General features: G+C 44.8%; 1 protein-coding gene across 1 annotated transcript in view; it reads right to left on the bottom strand.

Moving 5' to 3' along the window:
* Window positions 1–19094, bottom strand: part of LOC115779987 (receptor-type tyrosine-protein phosphatase T-like) — a 355835-nt gene that overhangs the window by 294871 nt on the left and 41870 nt on the right. The window contains exon 3 of the mRNA XM_030728898.1: window positions 2832–2957. Coding sequence (XP_030584758.1) covers window positions 2832–2957 — 126 coding nt within the window. The remainder of the gene's footprint in view (window positions 1–2831; window positions 2958–19094) is intronic.

Genomic DNA, 19094 nt, shown 5'->3' with positions numbered 1-19094 from the left:
GTTAGCAGAGGGCGGCACATACACAGTTATCACAATAACATGTGAAAACTCCCGAGGAAGATAGTGCGGTCTCATACCAACAGCGAGCAGTTCAATGTCCTTACTGCAGAGCGTCTCTTTGATGGTTAGATGTCTGGAGTTGCACCATCTATCGTTTACAAACACAGCCAGACCCCCGCCCCTCTTCTTACCACTCTCCTTGGTTCTGTCGGCACGGATCAAATGAAAGCCGTCCATGTTTATGTGTGAGTCTGGGGTTAGCTCGGTTAGCCACGTCTCCGTCAGGCACATGAGGCTGCTCTCCCGGTAGCTCCTTTGATGTCGCGTTAGCGCCGCCAGCTCGTCCACTTTGTTGGGAAGAGATCTCACGTTTCCCATGATGATGGACGGGATGACGGGCCTGTACCTTCTCCCCTGGCAACGACGACCTATGCCCGCACGTCTCCCGCGTCTCTTCCTTCTCAGTTCGCGGGGAATATCGAGTCGTTCAGCAGGAGTAGGCACAGCGGAGCGCCCGATGGAGATCAGCTGGTCCCGAGAGTAAACAATAGGAGCGTGGCCACTCTCGCAGTCTCCAAACATAAACACCATAAAAAGGGTAAATAAAAACAAAGTTTTCCAGAAAAAAGTCTGCTCCATCATGAGGAAAAAGAGCAGAAGATATACAGAAACACAAAAACACATCTAATACTAAACAAAATGAGAAAAAACACGGAATTAGTGCGGAGCTGCTGAAACTGGCTGCCTGCTCGCGCGGCGCCGGAAGTAAAAGCAGTGAGGGATCATCTTGACAGAGAATAGCCACCAACATCCAATGTCCTGGAGAATTATTCCTGAAAACTGCTTCAAGAAATTACCAGAAAACTGCCTCAGAGAGTTCAGCCTGTGCTGAAGAATAAAGGTGGTCATACCAAATATTGACTTTTAAGCTCATTAGAATTGGACAAACTCTGTTTTTGCCTTATAAGCTGTATTTCCATAAATTACTGCACCTATTTCACATTTTTCTGGCAAAATATAAAGAAATGATGGGTGGTTCAAGCATTTTGCACAATACCTTTTACATTTAAAGCCCCATTTACCAATAATAAAAGTAATTTATCCCAGATAGCTTTGCCCTGAAACAACGAGCTACTGACATTGTTATATAGCCGTCTGGATGCAAGCATTAGAAGACTTAACAAAATGAAAAAAATGAGCCACAGACAAAGAGCTTGACAGACAATTTGTTCTTGTCCTGGCTTATCAGATGTGTAGCTATCAGTGCAAAGTGTGCAGCGGATAAGTTGTCTATGATGAGGATGGCTTATAGGCCATGATGGATATCGCCTGTGACAACCACCACCCACAAGGGTAGATGAGACAGATAACTGACAAAAGACATACATACTAAGAGCAAGATGTCTGGCATAGCCTTCATGCCCATTCACTCGTTTCAGATCTTCAGTGCTGGATCTCAGTGTGGTGAGTAGAGGCTGTGGCTGACAGACCTCTCTCCACCAAACTGACATATCAGAGGCAGAGAATTATTAGAGGGAGAGATGATGATGATATACTGGGACAATAATTGACATGACTGAGAGATAATAAATGATGGTGAGAGACGTAAGAAGGGGGATGTTATATGATTGTTAGTTACAATATGATAATTATACAATAATTGATTAAACAGAGGAAATGGCAAAGAGCAAAACAAAGAGATATACTTTGCTGTGGTAATATTAATCCCTTTAAATAATGAGTTTTTATTGGCTAGCAGGGAAATAAAAACATATCCTGCTTTGTCAAACCTGGTTTCCACACTTTACCAGGTTTGACAAACAGTGATTCCTTTGGCAGCACCTGTAAATTGTGTAATGTTTGTAAATTGTCTAAATAACAGACCACGATGTAGAATTTTTATGCTCTATAATATATTCACAGAACAGAAAATACTGTAATTCACTCGATGTTAGATGTTAACATATTTAAGATTGTGGCAGATTTGAAAGTAATGCCCTTACTGGCTTTTAAAATAATTTACATAGCTTTGAATTTTAATGCTGCATTGCTAATAGAGTTTTTGATAAACAGTCTTGTCAGTCAAAGAAGTAAATTTGGAAAGGAGGAGAAGGTGACTCAAGTTATGCACAGAGAAATGTAAGAGCGAGAGAAAGTGCAAAAAAGAGCGTGTGGGAAAGCAGGCGTGTTAGAAAGTGAGACAGTGGGCGAGATAAAGAGAGCAAAAGGGCAGAACTGTGTGAGAGAACGAGATGGATAGACATGCTGCCTGATTGCCATTTGGCGTTTGACAAGTAGAAAGAGACCTAGCTGAGGTCGCGTCACGATATGTCTGCTGGCTCTGCCAGCTCAGAAGGACAGAAGGAGAGATGGAGATATAAAGAAAAAGAAAACATTACCACCATTTCTTATGCAAACAGGAGGGTAACTACTGCTTATCCTGCAACTTTCAAAGTAATGTTTGTACAGTTAAAAATTGCGGTTCTTGGTAAATCTCAATGAAAATGATTACTCGACCAGGACACGAACCACTGCAACATCGAGAGAAACCCAGTCGTTTTCAGGGACAGCACACAACCAAAGATTACATTTACATCAATTACTTCATTAGATTTTTAATATTATTTATTTATATATAATTAATAGAATCCCTTAATATCGCATATTGCTTAATTTTATCTACCTAAAACTGGAACAGGTCTGACAAAACATCATCTAATTGGTCATGATGCCAAAATCGAAACCATAACTGGTCTAATAATCATAATGGGTCTCAATATAAAGACTGCTAGTTTGTCCAAAGCACCATTAAAATGGAACACAGGTCCTACCAGTAGGCAGAGCAGGGTCTATGGTGGGTTTTTCCCAGGAGTTGACTTGTTCCCAGGTAAAGCCGTTGGTTCCCAGAGAAACGCTGTATCCACAGCTGCTATACGACTCCTCAAATGTGCAGCCTCCTACACAGAGACAGAACAATATGCATACATTAACAGCTGACCCAAATGCTCATTAAATAATGAGTTTGACAGTTATTATGTTGCACAAGGGTTGAACCTCAGTATTCCAAATGATAGTCAAAGAGGAAGATGTTGTATGTAAGAAGAAATAACAGAAAATACACAAAACAACCTTAATTGTTATAATCGCTACAATTTTAGCTTTGGGTTGGTAACAGCTGATAGTTGGAGCGAGTCAATTTGCCCAAAATTAAAAGTCTTTCAGCCGTAGGGAGCAGCAAGCCTTAAGCAATTACTGTCACAAATGCAAATCCGTTTACTAAAAAAGGCATGAGATGAATCATTATTTTTGCATTATTTTAACTTTAAAAGATGGTCAAAACATCATTTTATGAAACATTTGTGAGTGCTTTGTGCCTGAGTGTGCAATTTGAATCCCATATTAGGGGAACTTGTACAGATAAAGTTACAAAATGAAAAGTAGTTTAAAGAAAAAAAAAAGTCATGAAACAGCTCATGCTGACCGTAAGCAGAATTAATGGTAGGGTTTGATCTAATGAAATTCGTATTAATCTATACTTTTTAATATGTCTGTGATGACGAGCACAGTCTTTATAAGCTGCTTTAATATTGTTAACAATATAATACTAATTAAGTTAGCAGCATGAAGTGAAAGTGCCAGCGCAGACAGACACTGTCACAGTTTATCACACACACACACCGTCACAGTGAAGAGGACCCGGGGGGGGTCACTCTTCCTCTCTCTTGCAAAAGAGAGAGGAAGTGTGAGGGGCACATGAAGAGAAAGCTCTGTGTGTCAACATGATTAAGTCACAGTGTCTCATCATTATTTCATGGCCCAGCTAAGACACATTTTCCACTGCATTAGCCTTCTCTTTTAGCCTCAAGCACCCCACACACACACACGCACACACACACACACACACACACACACACACACACACACACACACACACACACACACACACACACACACACACACACACACACACACACACATCTGCAACAGACTCCCTTAATTAGACATATGCTTTGACACACAACCATTTTAATTTGTTTTGAAGTATTTGAAATTGGAGAACGTCATTGCTTTATTCATGAAATCACTTAATTCTCCCTCTTTGTCCCAGTCATCTCCTGAGAACACAAATGTCGGTTTAAACTTTATCAAAGCAGACAAAAAATTTCTTGTATTTCTGACGTCAACTGTAACACGTTTTCAGATTCCAGCAGGGCCAAAGACGGCTTACTGATGCTTTGCAGAATATTGGCAGCATTTAACTGTGTTGGTTAGTGTTGATATACTTGATATCCTTTCTGAATCACAAAGAAAAAAAGGAAAATAAACAGCATAACTGGTGGGACAAGAACTTAAACTGCACGTCACCGACAGGTCTGAGAAGCTATCGTGAAGCTTCGAAGCGTTATGGTCTTCACCATCTCAGTGTTTTGAAACTGGACACGTGAGCGGCCCATCTGACTAAGAAATGTTCCTGCTGTTGGGGGGGCCTGGCCTAAAGCATACACTGTATTTAATTAGAAAACGAGCTTAAATGTAGTGACTGAGATCATGAACTAATGAGTGAAGTGTTTGCTGAGGCTGCTGGTAAAGTGAGATCTCTGCATCATGACTTTTTTCACCACCTGCTGGATGTTACAAATAATTCTGCTTTAATGTGCTTCATTTTTCAGACCTGGAAGCTGCATCCATTTTTTATATACAGTCTGTGGATAACGCTGATGTGTCACTAGAGCGGCCATTTTCTTAAGAAGAAGAGGAAATAAACGCCTACTCATGCAACCTTATGACTGTGGCGCTGCTGTTCCTCATCACTGCAGAGTTGGTTGGAGAGTAAAGGCTAGTTAGCAGCTGTAATTATTTCCATATCCAATTAGTATGGATATGGGGGGAAAAAAAAGGACAAATTATAGAGAGAGCTTCAGCATTGTTTACGATTTAAAAGATGCACACAGAGCAGCATACATAATCAGAATTATGTGTTCAATACTGCGGATATGATCATTTCTTACGTGTTTATGTCTATAAAATGTAAGAAATATATTGATGTCTTTGACATATACCTTCTGTATAGTGCCAAAAATATATGGTATAGTTTCGATTATGCCTCTTCAAGCAAGACTTACATCAACTGGGAAATTAATGTGAAAAACAGGGAAAGGGAAAAAAAAATCCATCCATCTGCATTCTGTTTGAAAAAAATAACCTCCAGCAAAGGGTGAAAACTAGGAAAACACTATTTTTCTTACAGATATGAAAATAACTGTTATAAATTAATCAATACAGAGATAATTAGTCTTTATCGCCCCCTCGTTGTTCAGTGATCTCATTAGAAATGAAAAGAAATCAAAGTGAACTCATTAGAACAGAGGAATAAACAGGCAAAGGGGGGGCTGTGGGGGATCTATCAATATTCAATATCAGAACTGCAATTTTAAGAATCACAATCAGGGCACAAGAGAGAGAATTGGCTCACAGCAGTCGCCAGAATTCAGCATGTGAGCATCAATGCCCCTGATCTAGTTTTGAAATTCAGTGCAACTCCTCCCCTCTCTGCACACAAACACAATCACACACATGTTCTCAGTCAGAAAATACATTCCCATAATGAAAACATAACACTGCTACTCCAGTGTGATCTGAAGCATAGGCGCATGTGTGTGTGTGCGTGCGCGTGTTCTTGTGTGAAAGTGGATGTGATAGTGAGAAAGTGTTGTGTTGTGATGGTATCTGTATGGGCTCATGTATGTGGCACTGCTTATGTGCGTTACCCATTACTGTGGGGTCTGTGCATATGGTAATGCCTGAATTAGTATGACACCAAAACAAGCAGAATCCCTTCTGGCCTGAAAATCAATGTTGGTGTATGATATTTATAAAGATTTATCATAAATTATTAATACTGCAGCATGTGTATACGCACACAGACACGCATGCACCAAGAGCAGTCACCCCGTGTGATACCCGTTATATGTTTATCAATCAAAATTCGCTCAAAAACGTGTCTGAATTTGGCAGCAGTGGTTTGCTCTGCTCGTCGGCGCCGCGTAATCTTCTGCTGTCAACAAACATGTTTCCCTAAAGCTGCCGACTTCTATAAAACATCATAATGCAAAACAACTTAAATTCCATCATTCTGTGTTAATAAACCACTTTTCTGAATGACAATAAAAAGCATTCAGCAAATGGGAAAAGCGTTCAGCATTTAAGACTGCCATGAATAGGATAGCCTGCACACGCGAGGTGGCTCGTGCTGAAAACGACTGAGCCGAGGGCGGGCAGCTTCATTTGCATGTACCCAACAGTCTGCAGTACTCTGAATGCGTCTGCAACAGCACAAGTCTCCTGCTGCGAGTTTTCAAGAAACACCGTTGTCCTGATACATCCTGCATTTAAATGGGGGCTCGTATGAAGTCATTGTTCTATCAAAGACATTTTTACAGTATTACAGTACCAGTACACTATCATTCACTGCACACAGCCTCTGCTCAGTGTCTTTTCTCATGCATTTTTGTTAGTGAGTCACAATAGCTCCTCTTCTCCGTGCTGTGCTGTTTCCTTCACTGGCATTTTGTTCATAGAAATTTAAAAAACAAACGTTTCTTTCAGTGAAAAGCTGTGGGTTAGGAAAAGTTCTCCCAGTAACTGTGGTTGTGCTGATGGACGATGATGTCAGGGATCAACAGCGGTTTAAATGAGTGGTGATAGCTGGCCAGTCAAGATTTTTTTTTTTAAATGTAAGCCCCCCACTGATGCATTAAATTAATATCATTATTATGAGATTAGAATGAAAGGGCGAGTGCACGCAGGTTCATGCCTGGACTTCTTCGTCACTTTAAAATTATTGTGTGTGGAGCGGTTACACCAACCCATCACAAACCAGGAGGATATTTCTGACTGCTGAACGGTGCATTTGCAGAGACACAACTTTTTTCCCCACGCTGGACATTTTTGCTGGTAAAAAAATAAAATAAAAATTGGCTGTGTGGGGGAATGGCAGGTGAAGAAAGGTGAAACTGGACGATAAGTAAAGAGGCAGCAAATCTTAGGACTTACGAAATGTTATGATCGTTTTGGCTGTTCAGCTGATATCAGTCCACTTATGTTAACTAATTACAGTTGGCAAAATCAGTCAGCATTGCATGTCAACGTGTAAAAGTTTCTCCATGCTGGAAGTGAGAAATAAATTCCCCAATGTGTGTGTTTCTCCCCCGTTTCACCACTGCCGATGTCACACTGTGACCAGCCACTGTGATTTAGGAGGCTTTTTACTGTAGAGCTCCCCAGATAGCAAAATCTCTTTTAATGAAAATTTCTCTCCCAGGTCCTTGGCCTATATACCTCCACATCTGGGCTGATTCAGGCTATTGTTGTCCAAGATCACTTGACAGCCACACAAAGTTTCCACGCTATATATTTGTCTCTTAGATGTGCATAAGCCATACTTCTTTTATAATGCCATTTACCTGCTGGTAAAAGGTAGGTAGTAGGTTGTTAAGAAAAAGTGATGTAATGTAAGTAATTTAAATTATCATAGTTTTTAAACTCTCTCTCTTTCTCACTTCCTCCCCAAAGGTTTCAGTGTATTTCTAATGTGATTGTATTTTTAGGCCACACCTTACCAAAGACTGGATGTGGCCTGATTCATTTAAAACACAATTGCACCATAGCATGTAATTATCTGAATGTAATGTGTATGATGTATGATACAATGCCACTAAACTGTATTAATGAATATTCAGTTTTTATAAGGAAATAGGTTATTGAGCAAACATGAACGCAGAGCAGATTCTTCTGCTTGAGCACGTTTAGCCTTTTGGTTAGATTACATACATCAAATCAACTCTATATCACCATAACAGATACACACACAGACACATATACAGTTATTATGCTAGCTTTAATCCACAAACACTCACAAACATGCGGCTACAGCGAAGCGAACCCCCACTAGAGCAGCAAAAAGAAGTTGTTGCCCTGAAAACACACACACATAAACATTATCTTATAATGATAACACTTATTTAGGCAGAATACCCTGTCTTTCTCATGTTGAAGTTTTCGTTCCCCAGAGGCACCAATAGCGACCATTAGAGCCTTTCATGTCAGCAAGAGCTAACGCAGTTCGACGGGACCCACGAAGCCACAAACCAAAGGGAGGCACCCAGAGGCGTCAGAGTCTAAAGAGTCTGTTTACTGCTCACTTAGATAACATCAACTGATCTTGAGTATGTGTGTGTGGGAGCAAACCCAGGTCATGTTGTTGTGTGTTCATATGTGAGTGGGTGCGTGCAGAGCAGAACATATACTAAATCAAAAAGGGGAAAGTAATCAACCACTACAAAAAGCTTAACATGATTATTTCCATTTTTTTTTAAAAACACTGTTTATTGTTTATTGAACCTCCTCCGTGAATCGCCACCTTATCGTGGTGGAGGGGTTTGTGTGTCCCAGTGATCCCAGGAGCTATGTTGTCTGGGGGCTTGCCCCCCTGGTAGGGTCTCCCATGGCAAACTGGTCCTGGGTGAGGGTCCAGACAAAGAGCGGTTCAGAAGACCCCTATGAGTGAAAAAACAAGGGAACAGTTTACCCTGCCCGGGATAGGGTTACCGGGGCCCCACCCTGGAGCCAGGCCTGGGGAGGGAGCTCGAGGGAGAGCGTCTGGTGGCCAGGCATTAGCCCGTGGTGCTTGGCCGGGCGCAGCCCGAAGAGGTTACATGGGCCCGCCCTCCTGCAGGCCCACCTCAGTGAGAGGCGGCGAGCTGGGGTGGGTATTCTTGTATCCCCCCGGCTTGCTGCCTGTACGTCGGAGTTTTCACCGGTGGACGAGAGGGTAGTTTCTCTGCGCCTTCGGGCTGGGGAACGGGTCCTGACTGTTGTTTGTGCATATGCGCCGAATGACAGTTCAGGGTACCCACCCTTTTTGGAGTTGCTGGGTGGGGTGCTGGAGAGTGCTCCATCTGGTGACTCCATAGTCTTGCTGGGAGACTTCAACGCTCACGTGGGCAATGACAGTGAGACCTGGAGGGGCGTGATTGGGAGGAACGGCCTGCCCGATCTGAACCCGAATGGTGTTTTGTTATTGGATTTCTGTGCAAACCACAGTTTGTCCATAACAAACACCATGTTCGAACATAAGGATGTCCATAAGTGCACATGGCACCAGCACACCCTAGGTCGCAGGTCGATGATCGATTTTGTAATCGTATCATCAGATCTGCGGCCGTATGTTCTGGACACTCGGGTGAAGAGAGGAGCTGAGCTGTCAACTGATCACCACCTGGTGGTGAGTTGGATCAGGTGGCGGGGGAAGATGCTGGACAGACCTGGCACACCTAAACGTATTGTGAGGGTGCGCTGGGAACGCCTGGCAGAAGCCCCAGTCCGGGAGATCTTCAACTCCCACCTCCGGCAGAACTTTGACAGCATTCCGAGGGAGGCTGAGGACATTGAGTCCGAATGGACCATGTTCCGCACCTCCATTGTTGAGGCTGCTGCTCAGAGGTGTGGCTGCAAGGTGGTTGGTGCCTGTCGTGGTGGTAACCCCCGAACCAGATGGTGGTCACCGGAGGTGAAGGGAGCCATCAAGCTGAAGAAAGAGTCCTATCGGGCTTGGTTAGCCTGTGGGACTCCGGAGGCAGCTGACAGGTATCGGCAGGCCAAGCGGAATGCAGCTCGGGTAGTGGCCAAAGCAAAAACTCGGGTGTGGGAGGAGTTCGGTGAGGCTATGGAAAAAGACTTTCGGACGGCATCGAAGCGATTCTGGCAAACCGTCAGGCGACTCAGGAGGGGAAAGCAGTGCTTCACTCACACTGTTTATAGTGCGGGGGGGGGGGGGGGGGTGCTGCTGACTTCAACTGAGGCTATAGTCGGACGGTGGAAGGAATACTTCGAGGACCTTCTGAATCCCACTGACACGCCTTCTGTAGTGGAAGCAGAGTCTGGGGATGAGGGGGATGACTTGACCATCACTGGGGGTGAGGTCACTGAGGTAGTTAAACAACTCCTTGGTGGCAGAGCCCCTGGGGTGGATGAGATTCGCCCTGAGTTCCTGAAGGCTCTGGATGTTGTAGGGCTGTCTTGGTTGACACGCCTCTGCAACATCGCGTGGAGATCTGGGGCAGTGCCATTGGATTGGCAGACCGGGGTGGTGGTCCCCATCTTTAAGAAGGGAGACCGGAGGGTGTGCTCCAACTTTCGGGGGATCACACTACTCAGCCTCCCCGGTAAGGTCTATGCCAGGGTGCTGGAAAGGAGGGTGCGTCCGTTAGTCGAACCTCGGATTCAGGAGGAACAATGCGGTTTTCGTCCTGGTCGTGGAACGCTGGACCAGCTCTTTATCCTCTCAAGGATATTCGAGTGTGCGTGGGAGTTTGCCCAACCAGTCTACATGTGCTTTGTGGACTTGGAGAAGGCATTCGACCGTGTCCCTCGGGGTGTGCTTTGGGAGGTTCTGCGGGAGTATGGGGTGTCTGGACCATTGTTGCGGGCCATTCAGTCCTTGTACAACCACAGTGAGAGCTTGGTCCGTATAGCCGGTAATAAGTCGGATTTGTTTCCTGTGGGTGTTGGACTCCGTCAGGGCTGCCCTTCGTCACCGATTCTGTTCATAATTTTTATGGACAGAATTTCTAGGCGTAGCCAGGTGGCGGAAGGCTTCTTCCTTGGTGGCCTCAGAGTCTCATCTCTGCTTTTTGCAAATGATGCGGTTCTGTTGGCTTCATCAGGGGGGGGGCTCCAGCTCGCAGTGGAACGGTTCGCAGCCGAGTGTGAAACGGCTGGCATGAGAATCAGCACCTCTAAGTCTGAGGCCATGGTCCTCAGCCGGAAAAGGGTGGAGTGCCATCTCCAGCTCAGGAACGAGTTCTTGCCTCAAGTGGAGGAGTTTAAGTATCTCGGGGTCTTGTTCACGAGTGATGGGCGAAGGGAACGGGAGATCGACAGGCGGATCGGGGCTGCTTCTGCAGTGATGCGGAGGCTGCACCGGTCCATCGTGGTGAAGAGGGAGCTTAGCGTAAAAGCGAAGCTCTCGATTTACCGGTCGATCTACGTTCCTACCCTCACCTATGGTCACGAGCTTTGGGTAGTGACCGAAAGAACAAGATCGCGAATACAAGCGGCAGAAATGAGTTTCCTTCGAAGGGTGGCTGGCCTCTCCCTTAGAGATAAGGTGAGGAGTGCGGCCATCCAGGAGGGGCTCAGAGTAGAGCCGCTGCTCCTCCACATCGAAAGGAGCCAGTTGAGGTGGCTCGGGCATCTGATTAGGATGCCTCCTGGCCGCCTCCTGGGTGAGGTGTTCTGGGCATGTCCCACCGGGAAGAGGCCCCGTGGTAGACCCAGGACACGCTGGAGAGATTATGTATCTCGGCTGGCCTGGGAACGCCTTGGGGTCCCTCCGGATGAGCTGGAGGAGGTGGCTGGGGAGAGGGAAGCCTGGGCTTCTCTGCTTAGGCTTCTGCCCCCGTGACCCGGCCCCGGATAAGCGGAAGAAAATGGATGGATGGATGGATGTTTATTGAACCTTCTGCTAAATGAAAAAAAAAAAAACATATAATACATGCATATATATATATATATATATATATATATATATATATATATATATATATATATATATATATTGTCCATTCATGTTTTTCAGGGGAAAGAAATTGAAGTGATGATGCAGAAGTCTGAAAAACTCACAAAAACTCGTGGATCAAATATGATATACTTGGCATTAAAGGGTTAAAATCTCAACAGTAAACAGAGGAAGCTACAAAACTGGATCTAACTACAAAATGTAAATGGACCATAAACAGATGAGCACAACCCCAAGAACACCGTCCCAACCGTGAAAGTGGGGGTGGAAACATCATAGTTTGGGGGTGCTTTTCTGGAAAGGGGACAGGACAACTGCACCGTGTTGCAGGGAGGATCGATGGGGTCGTGTAGTGCAAAATTTTGGCCAACAACCTCCTTCCTTCAATAAAAGCATTGAAGATGGGTCGTGGCTGGGTCTTCCAGCATGACAATGACCCGAAACACACAGCAGGGCAACTAAGGAGTGCCTCCGTAAGATCCATATCAAGGCCTAGCCAGTCTCCAGACCTGAACCCAGAAGATCTTTGGAGGGAGCTGAAACTCAATGTTGCTCAGCGACATCCCTGAAACCTATAAGATCTGGAGAAGATCTGTATGGAGGAGTGGGCCAAAGTCCTGCTGCAGTGTCTGCAAACTTGGTCAAGAACTACAGGAAATGTCTGACCTGTGTAACTGCAAACAAAGGTTTCTGTACCAAATATTAAGTTCTGTTTTGCTATTGTATCAAATACTTGTTTCATGTAATAAAATGTAAATTCATTGTTTAAAAATCATACAATGTGATTTTTCTGGATCTTTTTTAAGATTCTGTCTCTCACAGTTGAAGTGTACCTACGATAAAAATCACAGACCTCTCCATTCTTCGCAGGTGGGAAAATTAGCAAAATCTGCAGAGTATCAAATACTCAAATACCCACTGTAAATATGTGTATGTGTAGACTTCTACTAAATAAAAGTGTGCATGTGTACTTTATTCATGCATGCCCATTTCTTAGTTAGCTTGAATTAAATCTACTGTCAGCTAACATGCCAGGAGCTTTAAATATTCCCATTAAGTCATTTAAAACATATGCTATTATATGCCATTTGCTCCCATGTTCTCCTTTCTCACACACACACACACACACACACACACACACACCCCAAGGCAAACAAACTCACTGGCTATGTAAATGTCATTACTGCCACCCGAATACACTTGGATAATAACAGAAAAGAGGCAGAGATTTGTTAGTGTGACGCAGCTGGAACAGATGGATTTGAAGTCTGTGTGTGTGTGTGTTCCACTTTATAAATGTGAGTGTGAGACAAAGTTTTTTTGATGGTGGCAAAGGTGAAATAATTCTCTTCACACAACTAAAACTTGATTTGAAGAAAAAAGCCAAAGTTACAAAGTGAGAGGTTTCGGGGGTTTTGCCTGAGCCACATCAGTGTTTCATCTGGAGACATAAGGGGAAAAGAGAAAAAAGATGTTTACTATAGACAGTGTTGCATTTACAAGTACTTTATTGAAAAGGGGTCAAGCAATTTAAAACACGGAGGATACTGGTCATGTATGTTTATATACAGTAGCTCTATGAATGGAAAGCTCAGGGTTCAGGAGTCAGCCCAGTGAAAGAAGCAGTGAACCTATGCAAAATCTAATTTATCTGTAAAGAAGAAGAACTTGAATGTTCTACCAAAATATCGGCACAAGGTCGCAAGTTTTTGTTGATCCTGAAAGGGTTTTTTTAGGCGGTAGGAAGGCTCTCCAGTGTTTGCATGAGAGCAGAACGTAAGTAAACAAGCATAACGGGTACTGGCTGTGCAAAGAATTTCATGTCATTTTATAGATATGTTTTTGTTTTGTATTTTTAGAGTGAGTGAATGACCAAACAAATGAGTGAAAGAGTGACAAAGTGGGTAAAGAAATGAGCGCTTGAATCAGTTAAGAAGTGAGTAAAGCAGGATTTGGTCTCCAAAAAGCCAACAGCATGCAGCCTGACAGTGACAATGTGTGGAGCTACAATACTGATTGGTTGAAAGTTGCCTTCAACTGGAAAGAGAACGACACCTGAGCTAACGACCTGAGCACAGGCACTGCTGTGGCGAGTTTTTCATTTGTATATAATGACTTCTGTCTCCTCCGGGGCAGGGGCTAAGCTGAAGGTCTGACAACAGCAGAAATACCAACAAGCATAGCCCACAGACTGGCTGTTCCACACATTTTAGACACAGACCTCAGATGACAATAAACACAGCATTTAAATGTGGACCTGCAAACCTTTGCATAGCACAGATGCACTACCTTCCCAGGAGCTTGAGCCAATTATGAAGTGGGCACTTGTATCACTCTGAGCAAGTGAGGGAGCAGGAGACCCGCTGAATGACAGCAAATGATTGAGGTAGTGAGCAGCATGTGAAAGAGTGAGCAAATGAGGTTCTGAATGAGGTATTTACAAACAAGCAAGTTAATAATTGAGTGAAAGTAAATAAGTGTTGGAGCATCTTAAGTGAGTAACTATAAATAATTGAATGAGTGTGTGAAGCTGTTTTCACAAATTAACTCTGGACAAAATTAGGAGAATCAGATTGAGACACTGTCCAAACCTTCCCTTTCTTAAATATAGCACACAACACGTGTCCTCACTACTGGAAAGTATTCACTTTGGTTAAGGCCATGGTTCTGCCTGGGTAGAGGAGTACTACCTGGCATATTACCTGTGATATTCTGACACAGGCACGATCAAACATCACCTGGATTATGTGCCGGGGAGCTGGCGAGTCAAGTACTGTTGACTGCCCACCTTTTCAGGCATTTGCATTCTCACGTTCACCTCAGTCGGGTAACGGCTGCTGAGCATCGTAAACGGCTTAACAGTGTGTGTGAGCAAATGAGTGAGCACCCATCAGTGGACGAGCATGAGGGCATGAGTGAGCAAGCAAATGTTTAAGTGAGCAAGACAATAGCGAATGATGAAATGGGAAAGGAAAGGAATAGTGATAAATTTAGTTACAGAAAAGAAGATACTGAGTAGATGACCATACTCATCAACAGCAAAATTTTCTCTCTTTTCCAGAGTGAGTGTGTGTGTGTGTGTGTGTGTGTGTGTGTGTGTGTGTGTGTGTGTGTGTGTGTGTGTGGCTTAAAATACAGGAAGTGCTTTCCTGAAGGGCCTGTTGTGACTTTAATTATCTGCAACATGAATCAATAAGACGCCTGCCTTATAACCTTTAGTTCTGCATGAAAGACCACAGAAAGCAACATCGTCACCAATCAGTTTCACCGGCTGTCACACACACACACACACACACCCACAGACACACATTAAGCTTTATGACCACAAAAAAATATAAGAAGCACACAACTATCACATAAAAGCCAATGTCTATATGTACTGTATGTCAGTTGAATCAGATTCAACTGGACAGAAGGGCAGAGCATAAAGAAGACTTTATTTACTACGTTTATGGACTACGTTCATTTCCCACCACATTATGCCCATTTGATAGTCTGACAGTTTGAAGCAAGCAACCCAAATCAGATAACGAGATGTTACTGAAAGAAGCAGTTCTTTGTGCCACAGATACACAAAAATTATCAGATTTATGTTCTTTGTGAAGCTGCAGTAATTTTCTTTCACTTCCCAAAACACACTTTAACCTCACACACGTACACACACTGTGTGTACAGCACACACAAACCAGATATACGCCCTTGGAAATTGAGTTAACCCTGTCTGGCCTTTGACTGGCAACCAAAGCAGCCAGGTCTGTTCTCATTCTAGCACAGTTTGACCCAACAGATTAACAAGGCCTGTTTATTATAAAGGAGGCCATCTGAGTCACCCAGGAGCTGAACTCTCTTAATCCCATTTGAGACACAGCCATGGTGATTTGTACAAGCTAGGTAACCTTATTTTGGCATAGAATGAAAACCAAGTTATCTCTGTTTTGAGTTTAAAAACGGTCTAGGCTATTTAAAATCAAACTAAAATAGGTGTTGTGGGATAGTCAGATGCTGTGGGCTTCAAATATAACCCTTTTGTCACAGGCATTCTCAAGAGGTCCTGTAATGCACCGGGTTGTGGAAATAACCAGTTACTTACAGATGCTTGCAAAGATTTAAGATTTAAGATTTAAGATTTAAGATAGTGTTTATTTGTCACATGCACAGTTATACACAGTACAATGCACAGTGAAATGTATTTTGTACCTGCAACCATATATACACACACATATAAATAAGAAGAATAAAAATAAAAAAAAAGTAATTCACACTATACACTATACTCTATATACTATACACTATACACTCTTTTATAAATTATAATATTTACATTGTGCAATAATGGTCCAGTTAGGGCTCAGAGTTGAGCAGACGGATGGCTTGTGGGTAAAAACTCTTCTTCAACCTTTCAGTCTTAGCCCTCAGGCAGCGGTAACGCCGGCCTGATGGGAGCAGGGAGAAGAGAGAGTGTCCAGGGTGGCTGGGCTGTTTTAGGATCTTCATGGCCCTCAGCCTGCACTGCTTGGTGTAAATGTCCTGCAGGTTGGGGAGGGTGGTTCTGATGGTCCGTTCAGCTGAACGAACCACCCTTTTTAGGGCCATGAAGTCCTGCTTGGTGCAGTTTCCCATCCAGGTGGTGATGCTCCCACGCATGATGCTCTCGATGGTGCAGGTGTAAAAGTTCCTGAGCACCTTGAGTGGGAGCTTGAAGTCTCTCAGCCGCCTGAGGAGGTAGAGACGCTGTCTGGCCTTCTTCACAGTGATGTTTATGTGATGAGTCCAGGACAGGTCCTGTGAGATGGTCACTCCCAGGTATTTGAAAGTGTCCACTCTTTCCACCTCAGCACCACTGATGACAAGTGGATGGTAGTCCCTCTGCTGCTTCCTGCTGAAGTCCACGATCAGTTCCTTTGTTTTGCTGACGTTGAGCAGGAGGTGGTTCTCCTGGCACCAGTTCTCCAGGCGGGAGACCTCTCTCCTGTAGGCTGTCTCCTCATTGTGAGAGATTAGTCCCACAACCGCAGTGTCGTCAGCAAACTTGATGATGACGTTGGACTCTGACGTGGCCTCGCAGTCATGGGTGTACAGCGAGTACAGCAGAGGGCTGAGCACACAGCCTTGGGGGGATCCAGTGTTGAGGGTGAGGGAGGATGAGGTGAGGTGACCCACTCGTACCACCTGTGGTCTGCTGGTCAGGAAGCTGTGAACCCACCTGCACAGGGATGGGCCCAGGCCCAGGTCCAGCAGCTTAGAGACCAGCCTGGAGGGAACTATGGTGTTGAATGCTGAGCTGTAATCTACAAACAGCACTTTCACATAGTTCCCCTTACCAGTGTCTATGTGTGAAAGGGTCTTGTGGAGGAGGAAGGATATGGCGTCATCTGTGGATCTGTCTGGCCGGTATGCAAACTGTAGTGGGTCGAGGGTGGTGGGCAGTGAGGAGGTGATGAATGGCTTGATGAGTCTCTCAAAACACTTCATCACCACAGAGGTGAGTGCTATGGGCCTGAAGTCCTTGGGGCTGCTGGGGTGTGGTTTCTTTGGGACAGGGACTATGATGGACTTTTTAAAGCAGGTGGGAATCACACACAGTTTCAGTGAGAGGTTGAATATCAGTGTAAACACAGGTGCCAGATGGTCAGCGCAGGTCTTAAGGACACGTCCACTAATACCGTCTGGTCCAGCCGCTTTCCTGGTGTTTACACGTCTAAACGCCCTCCTCACGTCGCGCTCCGTCACAGTGAGTGTCTCCGCCCCTCCGGCCGGGAGCGCAGCGGGCTGTCGGCTTCCCGACTCAAAGCGCGCAAAGAAGATGTTGAGTTCATCAGCCAGAGAAGCGTCGGCACTCACCGGGTGTGTGTGTGGTGCTTTGTAGTCCGTGATGGTGCGTAGTCCCTGCCACAGTCCCCTGGAGTCAGACTGTTGTAGTTGCTGTTCCAGTCTGCGGCCGTAGCGATGTTTAGCTTCTTTCACCGCTCTGCGGACGTTGTATGATGCAACCTTGTAGTCCTCCATGTTCCCAGAGGCGAGGCCGGAGTTGTAGGCAACGGTGCGGGACCTCAGGGCGTCGCGGACAGATTTATCCACCCACAGCTTCTGGTTGGGAAAAGTCCTGATGGTCCTCCTAAGTGAAGTGTCTTCAACAACTTTCCCAATAAATCCCACAACAGTTTCCGTAAACTCCTCGATGTCTCCGCCCGCGCTGCTGCGAAACATGTCCCAGTCGGTTGAATCCAACGCACCCTGCAGAGCGGCCTCTGTTTGATCAGACCACCGTGTCACTTCTCTCACAGCAGGGGGTTCCTGCCTGAGCCGTTGTTTGTATTTCGGCATGAGAAGGACAGAGGTGTGGTCAGACTTCCCAAAAGGCGGAAGAGGCTTTGCTTTGTAGCCATCTTTGAATGGAGAGTAGCAGTGGTCTAGGGTCCTCTCTCCTCTGGTGGGGCAGTCGATGTGTTGAATCAACTCCGGTATCAGCTTTTTCAAGTTTGCACTGTTAAAGTCCCCGGCTACGATGAGAGCCGCATCACGCTGGTTAGCCTGATAGGTGGAAATCGCCTCATGTAGCTCGGATAGTGCAGTGTTTGTGTCCGCCTGAGGTGGAATATAGACGGCGCTGAAGATGACCGAAGTGAACTCGCGGGGCAGGTAGTGGGGACGGCATTTCAGGGTTAGGAGCTCCAGGTTAGGTGAACATGATTGTTTCAGAAGGACAACATTCCTACTGTCACACCAGTTGTTATTAATCATTAGGCACACACCTCCTCCTCTTGATTTTCCAGACTCACTCGTTCTGTCCGTGCGATGAACACTGAAGAACTCCGACGGCTGTACGGCGTGGTCCGGTATGAGGGGGGTCAGCCATGTCTCCGTGAGACAGATGATGTTGCAGTCCCTTATGTCCCTCTGAAACTGTATCCTGGCCCTGAGTTCGTCCAGCTTGTTATCCAGTGACTGGACATTAGCCAACAGGATGCTCGGCAGTGGCGTTTGGTGCGCTCTGCGCCTCAGCCTCTCTCTTACGCCGGCTCTTTTCCCTCGGGGCCTTGTCCGTGACCTGGGTCCTTTGTTTGAGCTGGCCCACTGGAAACGCAGTATTTCCTGAGGCCAAGTCGGGTCGGGAGAAAAAGGTGTCAGAATACAGCCAGAGTGCTGTATTCTGATATTAAAAAGAGTCTGTCTGTCATACGTGATATGACACAGAGCAGGCGGAATTATAAAGTCCAAAATTAGAGCTAAACCTAATATAAACAAACAAAGCGTAGGAGCAGGTACGACGGCTGCTGACCTCACCGGCGCCATCTTGAAAAAAAAAAAAAAAAAAAGAACTCCCGGGCATCAAATTTAAGTACTGGAGTAAAAGTGATTTTTTTCATTGTGCAGGGTTAATATTATGAAAGAGCCTATTTTAACCCCCCCCCTAAAAAAAAATCTTTTCCTAAAACCATCCAAGTATTTTTTGGTACCTAAACCTAAAGTGAGTGAAGGAAATTGAAAAGCAGGTGAAAATGAAGCCAAACAAAAT

Source organism: Archocentrus centrarchus, chromosome 5 (genome assembly GCF_007364275.1).
Source record: "Archocentrus centrarchus isolate MPI-CPG fArcCen1 chromosome 5, fArcCen1, whole genome shotgun sequence".
In the NCBI taxonomy this organism is placed as follows: Eukaryota; Metazoa; Chordata; class Actinopteri; order Cichliformes; family Cichlidae; genus Archocentrus; species Archocentrus centrarchus.
This window is presented reverse-complemented; position numbering and strand designations above follow the sequence as displayed.